This window comes from Canis lupus, chromosome 1 (genome assembly GCF_011100685.1).
Source record: "Canis lupus familiaris isolate Mischka breed German Shepherd chromosome 1, alternate assembly UU_Cfam_GSD_1.0, whole genome shotgun sequence".
NCBI classification, from domain to species: Eukaryota; Metazoa; Chordata; class Mammalia; order Carnivora; family Canidae; genus Canis; species Canis lupus.
In genome coordinates this window covers 112289131-112298933 of record NC_049222.1, presented here as the reverse complement: position 1 = coordinate 112298933, position 9803 = coordinate 112289131, and the positions used below count along the sequence as shown (strand labels likewise).

General features: G+C 51.5%; 1 protein-coding gene across 4 annotated transcripts; it reads left to right on the top strand.

Moving 5' to 3' along the window:
• The first annotated feature begins 3009 nt into the window (after window positions 1–3009).
• ZNF575 (zinc finger protein 575) lies at window positions 3010–5728 on the top strand. Of its 4 annotated transcripts, none has more exons than XM_038528704.1 (4): window positions 3010–3215; window positions 3887–3982; window positions 4406–4558; window positions 5002–5728. In XM_038528704.1, exons 3-4 carry the CDS (start codon window positions 4477–4479, stop codon window positions 5658–5660), a joined length of 741 nt encoding a protein of 246 aa, XP_038384632.1. In that variant the 5' UTR covers window positions 3010–3215; window positions 3887–3982; window positions 4406–4476; the 3' UTR covers window positions 5661–5728. The 4 variants fall into 4 exon arrangements, with proteins under 4 accessions (XP_038384632.1, XP_038384634.1, XP_038384631.1 ...); XM_038528706.1 differs by lacking the exon at window positions 3010–3215 and adding an exon at window positions 3425–3595 and having other exon boundaries at window positions 3887–4001; XM_038528703.1 differs by lacking the exon at window positions 3010–3215 and adding an exon at window positions 3429–3595.
• Window positions 5729–9803: the final 4075 nt, after the last annotated feature.

Here is a 9803-nt window from a genome sequence, read left to right as displayed (position 1 = left end):
GAGCTGGTGTCCTCACCAGCCTCGACTCCTTCCTCCTCTCACTTCTTCACTAGGCCCTATTTAAGTGAACCCCTCCAATCAGGGCACTTCTCCACCATCAGGCTCTCAGCCTCAGTCAAGGGGCAGCAAAGCATGAATGCAAATTGCATGACTGCAGGAGTTCAAACCCTGACCCTGCTACCTCCAAGCTGTGTGATCTTGAATAAGTGACCTTCCGCCTTATGCCTCATTTTCCTCTTCTGTACAGCGGGGATAATGGTAGTGCCTCCTCTTAAAAAGTTGCTATCAGGGATCCCTGGGTGGCGCAGCGGTTTGGCGCCTGCCTTTGGCCCAGGGCGCAATCCTGGATACCCCGGATCGAATCCCATGTCGGGCTCCTGGTGCATGGAGCCTGCTTCTCCCTCTGCCTATGTTTCTGCCTCTCTCTCTCTCTCTCTCTCTCTCTCTCTGTGTGACTCTCATAAATAAATAAAAATTTTTAAAAAAGTTGCTATCAGGATGAAATGAAAGAATGTCTACAAAGCCCTTAAGCCAGTTTCAGGTATATAAAAAGTGCTAAATAAGTGCTGGTAATTAATACGGTAATTAATATATACCAGCCATCTACTTCACTGGGCTTCTGGCTTCTATCCTGCCTCCCTAAGATCTATTTTATGCAGCAACCAGAGTGAACCTTTTAAAATGTCAATGACAGAGACTGAAGAATCACAGAAAATAAACACAGCATGTGGCTCTCCTTTAGATCATGATGCAGACATACTGAGTGTAATAACAAGATACTTATGGGATATGATGTCTGGCACATAGCTTTGAAATCACCCAGGAGGCATGGGTGGAAGAAATGAAACATCGACCATGAGTAGAAAATTGTTAATGCTGGTGCCACTTGTTTTATTCATGCGGAGAACAATTCTGTTTCCTCTAACTTGTATGTTTGAAAGAAAACATTGTCCTGGAAAGGGAAAACGATATATGTGGGATCATGGGAGAAATGTAATAACGTGAAAAAACTACTCTATAAAGTTTGAAAGTTTGGTGATGATGTTTTGGTTGTGTTTACAAGACAAAAAATAGAGTCCTTAGTTTTTAGAGACAGACTAAGTGTTTCTGGATGAAATGTGTGGGATTTGCTTCAAGGGCCTTAAGGGACAAGGGGATGGTGGAACAAGATTGGTCATGATGAACCTCGGTTATGGGCTTGTGGGGGTTGATTATGCTCTTTCCCTTCCTCTTCTTTTGGCTATGTTTGAAATTTTCCAAAACTTAAAAAAAAATTTCTTTTTAAGTATATGAGGGGCACCTGTTGGCTCAGTGGTTAAGCATCTGCCTTTGGCTCAGGTCGTGATCCCGGGGTCCTGGGATTGAGTCTTGCATCAAGCTACCCACAGGGAGTCTGCTTCTCCCTCTATGTCCCTGCCTCTCTTTGTGTCTCTCATGAATAAATAAATAAAATCTTTTTTTAAAAGTATATAAACACCTAAACTAGGGACTGGTGGCTCAGTGGTTGAGCCTCTGCCTTTGGCTCAGGGCATGATCCCGGAGTTCCAGGATCAAGTCCCACATCGGGATCCCTGCATGGAGCCTGCTTCTCCTTCCTCTGCCTATGTCTCTGCCTCTTTCTCTGTGTATCTCTCATGAAGAAATAAATAAAATCTTTAAAAAAACCTATATTAGTTCATCACTGCCCATATTTATTTTATTTTTAATTTACTTGACAAAGAGAACACAAGCCGGGGGAGTGGCAGAGGGAGAGGGAAAAGCAGAAGCCCCATTGAGTAGGGAGCCCAATATGGGGCTCAATCCCAGGACCCTGGGATCATGACCTGAGCTGAAAGCAGATGCTTAACCCACTGAGCCACCCAGGCACCAGGTCACTTCCCCTATTCAAAACCCTCCTCTGGTTTTCCACTCAGCTAGGCCTCTAACTCATTGGCCTCAAGTTCTACATCATTCTATCTTCCCATCACAGAGAGCTTCTGGCTGTTGAATCTTTCCAGCATGTATTTGATACAGAGTTATTGGACATCTGCCATGTGCTAAGCTGTGTTCTGGACAGAGTGATATACAACATAGGCTGTTCACCTTAACAGAGCGTACATTGTAGAAGATAGGTACACAGTGTTACATGCATACAAGGGAGATGTGACAACAGAGGAATGGAGGGAATGGGGCTCCATGAGCCAGGGTGAATCAGGGAGGCCATCTGCAGTGTTACTATTTGAAAGGAGATCACACAGGGGAGTCAGACAAGCAATTTGATGGAGGAATGGCCTTGGGGAGACAGAGGGAAATCCCTGAAGTAGTAGGATGGACCATGGGATGTAGCAGCACTGGAAGGAAGGTTAGTTTGGAGGATCGAGGTAGGAAAGAGCCCCTGCACACAGCAAGCTCCTTCCCACCTTAAGCTCTCTCTGCACTTGCTGTTCTGGGACAACCTTGATCCCATCATGGCCTAGTTAAATGCACAATAAAAACAAGAATATTGGGAATCTGTACTGAGCACTGTAGGCATTATTCTAAACTTTAGATTATTGAATTTTATCCGAACAACCCAGGAAGGTGAAGGGACTTGACCAAGATTACACAGCTAGAAAGTGGCCGAGCCAACCAGGCAGTCTGGCTCCAGAGCTCCCATAACCCCACCGTCTAACTCCCAAGGCTCCCAGGACTCGCCAGACTTTGTGGGTTATCAGACTGAAGACCCACCCATGCAGGGCATTTTTATGGGCACTTCACGGGCACTCCCGTGCTGGGCGGAAGAGTACGCGTCACAGCCCGGGGGCAGGGTGCCAAGCGTGCCACCCTGGACCAGGTACCAGGAGCTCCGGCCTCCCAGGAACCCCAGCAGGCAGCCTTCGGGAACCGCCGCCCCCCTCGCGTCTCCACCCGGGAGCCGCAGCATCGGGGTGGGAGGCGCTAGGATCCTCGAATCAGCCAATGGCGAAGGGTGCCGGGGCGCTATGCAAATAGCATGTTTTTTATTGGGCGTCAGCTCGCTCTCAGCCTGGCGTTCCGCCCGCCTTCTCCCCAAGACCTGGCCTGACTTCTCTGCAAACGCTCTGAGGGGTGACGGGCAGCAAGCTCTTGAAACTCGCTCCGGAGAGGGAACTCAAGCTGCCAAAGGAATTCTCGAAAGGGAGCAGGGGCACAGACAAGGACGGGGCGCATGCTGGGCGCTGTCTCCGTGATCTCTAAGTTTCCCCGAGTTAGGTCCTGTACGTGCTTGACTCCAGTCAGCCACCGTAGGCCCCGCCAGCCGCAGTGTACTTTCCAACGGCCCTTCTGGTAGCTCCGCGCTTGCTCACCAACTCGCCTGCCTGGCGCACCCCCCCGCTCCTCCATCCCTTCTCCCCCGCAGCAGCCTCTGCTGGCCGCGACTGCGCATGCGCGCTGACGCCCCCGCCGACTCCCGCGTGGGAGGAGGGGCTGGAAATGAGGCTTGGCCGAGCTGCTCGCGCGCGCTCCCTCCCCTCCCGTCGCTGGGCACGCGCCGGGCGGTGCAGCTTTGCCGCGTCGGAGGGCAGCGCAGCAGCAGCTGCAGCGGCCGCTGCGGGAGGGGCCCGGAGCCCCGCCCCCGGGGAGGGGCCTTCCGCAGGTGAGGCGGGCACGGGTCCGAGGCCTCGTCGCCTCGGGTCTTCGGGAAGTGGATTGGGGGGGGCTGGACGCCAGGGTCTCCCGGAAAAGAATCGATTGGCGTCCTGATGCATAGGTTCCGGAGGGGTTGCATTGGTGCCTGAGCCTTGGTAGGGTGCATTGGTACCCGAATGCCATGATTCGGAGGCGTGCATTGAGGCCCGGACGCTTGGGACCCCGAGGGAGAAATCCATTGGGGGGGGGTGTCTCTGGATCGCAAGACACGCCACGTTCTTTCTGCATCTCCCTTTAGGTCTTCCCTCTACCCTCCACGCTGGGGATGAAATTTAGCAACAAGAAGGAAGCACTTCACGCGGCGTCAATGGACTGAGACTAAACCAAGACTCGGGTAAAGCTACCTCTCCGAGGTGAAGTCCCGCCCACTGAGCTCAGGCTCCTCCCCTGGGACTGAGTTGCAAAAGGCCCACCCACTCCGCTCGAAGGCCCCTCCCCTGGGTCGGAGTCGCTTTGAGTCCTGTGTGTATAGCCCCGCCCTTGCCCGTCTTCCCTTCCGCGGCTGGGAGGGTCCGGTGGGGGAGGTCCCGCCCACTCCAGGGAGAGGCCACGCGAGCTCGGGGCTCAGGGCGGCCCCAGAGTTGAAGTGGTAGAGGCCCCGCCCACTCCGCTCGAGGGCGCCCACCCCGCGTTTGAGGAGCGTAGGGTCAGTTTGCATAAACCCCGCCCGCTGTGCTCTTAGGCTCCGCCCTTCGCCTTTGGCTTCCAGACTTAAAAAGACCTTGCTCCCTAACTGGCCCGATTTTCGGCCCTACAGCCCTATCCCCATCAGCCTTGTACTCACCGGCATCGCCCACCTCCCTCTGGGTTCCTGGGCCAGCAAGCAAGATGCTGGAACGAGATGCAGAGTCCGCGGCTGGGGACACCGATCCTAGTCCCGCTGGCAAGGAACCAGTAACCAAGGGAGGAGGTGAGAGCGGTCCCGCCTGTGGGTAGGGGGGGCATTCTACAGGAAATGGGGCTAAAGAAATCACATTTTGAGGCAATCTCAGGGATACTCCACCAACACATAGAGAATCCTACTATTGGCTTTGGGGAACTTCAGTGATTTTAGGGCTCAGAAATTTAAGGGTCAGGGCGTTTGATATGCAGAATTTCAGAGTGGTCACTTGGGAATATACTAGAAATGGACACCATAGTAGCTTTGGGGTTCCAGCCAGGTAACCCTTTGGAACCCTTTAGGATGATGCATGGCAGAAGGTGGGGAATAGAGACCTGTCATTTGAGGAATCCCATGATTCTTGAGGTGTCCAGATCCAGTCCCCGAGGAGTTTGGGGTGGAGGAAGGGAAGCCTGGCCTAGATTCAGGGTGTTGGCTGATGCCTGGAGTCCACAAGCCCTCCTGTCTTGTAGCTCCGCTCCAGGGCTCGCCGCAGAAGCCCAGCCAGTCGGTTCCGGGGCCTGCCACGACCGCGGCGGCGCCTTCCCGACCCCGACGGCGGCCCCCGCCCCAGCGCCCACACCGCTGCCCCGACTGTGACAAGGCCTTCTCGTACCCGTCCAAGCTGGCCACGCACCGGCTGGCCCACGGCGGCGCCCGCCCCCACCCGTGCCCCGACTGCCCCAAGGCCTTCTCCTACCCCTCCAAGCTGGCAGCCCACCGCCTCACGCACAGTGGCGCCCGCCCACACCCCTGCCCACACTGCCCAAAGGCCTTTGGCCACCGCTCCAAGCTGGCAGCCCACCTCTGGACCCACGCACCTGCCCGCCCCTACCCATGCCCCGACTGCCCCAAGTCTTTCTGCTACCCCTCCAAGCTTGCAGCCCACCGCCACACGCACCATGCCACCGAAGCCCGCCCCTATCCTTGCCCTCACTGCCCCAAGGCTTTTTCATTCCCCTCCAAACTGGCCGCCCACCGCCTCTGTCATGATCCCCCGACAGCACCAGGCAGCCAGGCCACAGCCCGGCATCGCTGCTCCAGCTGCGACCAGGCCTTTGGCCAAAGACGACTCCTGCTCCTTCACCAGCGCAGCCACCACCAGGCTGAAAGCCAGGGGGAGCGAGAGTGAGTCCTCCCCTTGGCTCATGGCCCCCTCTGCTGCCAGCTTGGGTCAATAAAAAAAGGTGGCATTTTTAAGCTGGCTGTATGGACTTGCCTCTTCCAGATAGCTGGCAGGGAGACTGGCTCTATCTACACTGGGCTCCAACTTACAAGGCTGAGGAACTCTGCTCACCTGTTTGAGGGGGAGGGTAAGGTGTCACCTATAGAGAGCGCTGGGGCTCAAACCATGGGCTTTGAGCCGAGGCTTGAAAGCAAACTTACTTTTCCCCTCCTACTTATAAGGCAAGAGTCAAAAGTCTGCTAGTATCGTTGGTTGCTGAGGAATGTGGGGAAACAGGGTCTCTCCTATTGTAAGCTAAATTGGTGCCTCCATTTTGGCCACTTGTCCATAAAAAATTTAAAATGCTCACATCCTTGTTTAAACTATTCCACACCTAATAACTTATCCTATAGATAAGCTCAAGCACTGAGAAAGGCATAAGGATGTTGAGAAACAACCCAAGTGACCGTCAATAGGGGATCAGCTAATGAATTATAACATAGCCACAGAATGGACTATACTGCTATAGGGGAAAAAAAGCTGTATTTGTACAGATGTGGAATGTTTCCCTAAATATACTGAATGATAAAAGAACAAAGGGCATACTGCCAATATTTTTGTGTTTTTTACAAAGATTTTATTTGAGAGAGTGAATACATAGAGAAAGGGGGAGAAGCAGGCTCCCCAGTGAGCAGGGAGCCCGATGTGGGACTCGATCCCAGGACCCTGGGATCATGATCTCAGCTGAAGGCAGACACCTGACTGAGCCACCCAGGTGCCCCACATACTGCCAATAGCATAAACATTTTTTTTAAAGCTCAAGCTTTGGAGCCAGCCCTGACCCACTACTTAGGAGCGGGGGGACCCTGAACAAGTTTTGTCACTTCTCTGGACTCAGATGCCTTATCTAAAACATGGGAATGCTAGAAGGCCGTTGTAAGGGCACAAGCATCATCTCTGGCTGGTTACTCCTGAACTAACATTGGACTGCTCTTTATTCTTCAGACGTGTGTTAAGCACTTACAGTGTGCTGGGCCCTGCCCTCGGTGGTAGGCACACAGCGAACAAAACAGGCCTGGTCCAGCGAGGGAAGTGGGTGCTAATCAAGTAGTGGCAGAAAGAAAAAATGTAAAGAAGCCAAGTCAATCTTGAAGTTCAAAGTAGAAGAGGGAGCCTTGCCCTCCACCCCTACCCCCAGGTACCAAGAATTCTGTCAAAGTCATAGTAATGACATCTCTGGTGTTGGCTTGGAAACAGGCAAGTGGAAGAGAAAAAGAGCTCAGAAACAGACCTGTGCTTACAGGAGGTCCCGACAGGAGGTCCTGATGAGACCAGGGGTTGACACACTTTTTCTGGAAAGGTCCTGATAGTATATACATATTTAGGTTTTGTAGGCCGTAGTGTCTGCCACAACTACCCAACTCAGCTCCTGGAGTACAAAAGCAGCCACACACATTATGATACATAAATGAATGAGTACGGCTCTGGTCCAGTAAAATGACAAAAATGGCAGGTGATCTTGATTCTGCCTTTGGCAAGTAGTTTGCAAATCTCTGCTGTAGGGCAATGGGGAAAGGACAGGCTCATCTGTGAATGAACTGAGAGATCTGGAAAAAACATTAAGTGGGGCCCTTTGGAGGCAGAATAATGGTCCCCCCCCCCCCAAAGAGGTCCAAGTCCTAATCCCCAGAGATGGAGTATGTTAGTTTACACATGGCAGAAGGGACTTTGCAGATTCTTGATTAAGGATCTTATCTTGAGCTGGGAGATTATCTTGATTATCCCAGGGGGCCGATAAAATCACAAGGATTCTCATATTGGAGACAGGGAAGCAGAAGAGTCAGAGGAGATGTGACAATGGAAGCAGACACTGGAGGGATCAGGGCCATGATTCAAGGGATGCAGGCAGCCTTTAGTGACTGGAATACGTAAGAAGATGGATCCCCCTGGAAGGGACACAGCCTTGCAGACACCATGATTTTAGCCCACTGAGACTGATGTTGGACTACTGATGCACAGAACTATAAGCAAATAAATTTGTATTGTTTAAGGTCACTAAGCTTGGGATAGTCTGTTACAGTAGCAATAGGAAAACATATAGATCCTGATCTCCTACCACACACAAAAATAAGCTTCTGGTGATTTAAGATCTAAATTTGAAAAACAAAATAAATGAAAATAATAAAGGAGAATACCTTGGTAACCTCAGAGGCACAGAAAGAATCCTCAAGACACAAGAAATATACATCATAGGGGAAAAGACTGGTACATTTGACCATAAACAAATCAAGTTACAACTATCACAAGAGCTATAATAAGAGTATATACTCGGCACACGTTATATAGAGGGTTAGAAAAAAACTTTTTGAGAAGGTAGAGTTTTAGTTGAGATCAGTAATGTGTGGATGGGATGAAAATGGTTTGTGGAAGTAGCCAGCATCAGAGGTGGAACCGAGCACGCAAATGCAAATTAGCAGGCCACTAGACCAGCTGGTAGCTAGACTCAGTCCACTGGGCAAGGCCTTGGGGAACGGGTGGGCGAGAGTGAGGACTGAAGTCCCTCCATACCTGGAAATGCAGCTTCTATCAAGGTTTATATACAGAGCTGTCCTGGAAGATTTCCTCTGCAGCAACTACACTACCATCGATGCATTTTGAGACATGTCGATCTGGTCCAGTCGTCGTACAGATAGGGAAATAGGCCAGGAAAGACGGGATTTGCCTGCACCCAAACCTCAGGCCAGTGCTGAGTCAGGGTGGATCCTGAGTCTCTGACACCCAACCTCCTGCTGTGCCTTGTCCGGGTCAAGCCAGCTCCTGCATGAAGGCCTTTGCACTTGCTTTTTCTTGGCCTGGAATGGCTTCCCCAGACTCTCCCTTACTTCTCCCAAGTCCTTGCAGAGGAGTCAGTCCTCTGAGATACGTTCCCTGCTGACCCCATCTGAACCATGCCACCCTATCCCATGCTCTGTAAACACTGCCCCTGCGTTACCTGCTCTCACGTGTTTATCAATGCTCAATGCTGCAGGACACACTCGATTTCCCCCCCTTGGGCAGAATGTCTGCCTCATGAGAGTAGGGTGTGTGTTTTCCACACTGCAGTTACACTGTCTCACACATGGTGGGCGCCATAGGCAGAATAACGGCCTCCCAAAGACGTCCACATGCTGATCCCTGGAACCCGTGAACATGCTACGTGGCAAAGAATTATGGTCAAAGGAATCAAAGTTACTAATCTGACTTTAAAACGGGGAGATTGGGCAGCCCAGGTGGCTCGGAGGCTTAGTACCACCTTCAGTCCAGGGCGTGATCCTGGAGACCCTGGATCGAGTCCCGCGTTGGGCTCCCTGCATGGAGCCTGCTTGTCCCTCTGACTGTGTCTCTGCCTCTCTCTCTCTCTCTCCTCTCTGTGTATTCTCATGAATAAATAAAATCTTTAAAAAAATAAATTTTTTTAAAAAACAGGGAGATTATCCTAGATTATCCAGGTGAGCTCAATGTAAACACAAGTATCTTTACAAGTGGAAGGAGAGGACAAGAGAGTCTGTCCGAGTGCTTTGGTATGAGAAAGACTCCACTGGCCACTGTTGGCTTTGAATACAGAAGTATATTCAGAGAATACAGAAGACAGGGGGATTCCTGGGTGGCTCAGCAGTTTGGCGCCTGCCTTCAGCCCAGGGCATAATCCTGGAGACCCAGGATCGAGTCCCATGTCCAGCTCCCTGCATAGAGCCTGCTTCTCCCTCTGCCTGTGTCCCTGCCTCTCTCCCTCTCTCTCTCATGAATAAATGAATAAAGTATTTAAAAAAAAAAAAAAAAAGAGGGGCAGCCCAGGTGGCTCAGCGGTTTAGCACCGCCTTCAGTCCAGGGCGTGATCCTGGAGACCCGGGATCGAGTCCCACATCAGGTTCCCTGCATGGAGTCTGCTTCTCCCTCTGCCTGTGTCTCTGCCTCTCTCTCCTCTCTGTGTATTTAAATAAACAATTAAAAAATCTTAAAAAAAAAAAAAAAAAAGAATACAGAAGACAAGGGGAAAAGACAAGAAAGCAGATTTCCCCCAGAGCCTCCAAAGGAACACAGCCCTGCCTACACCCTGAATTTTAGCCCCGT

Excerpts from the sequence above, each read along its gene's own strand:
- ZNF575 (XM_038528704.1), top strand. The coding sequence starts at position 4,477 with ATGCTGGAACGAGATGCAGAGTCCGCGGCTGGGGACACCGATCCTAGT. Across the intron at positions 4,559-5,001 it reads ACCAGTAACCAAGGGAGGAG|CTCCGCTCCAGGGCTCGCCG; the intron begins GTGAGAGCGGTC and ends CCTGTCTTGTAG.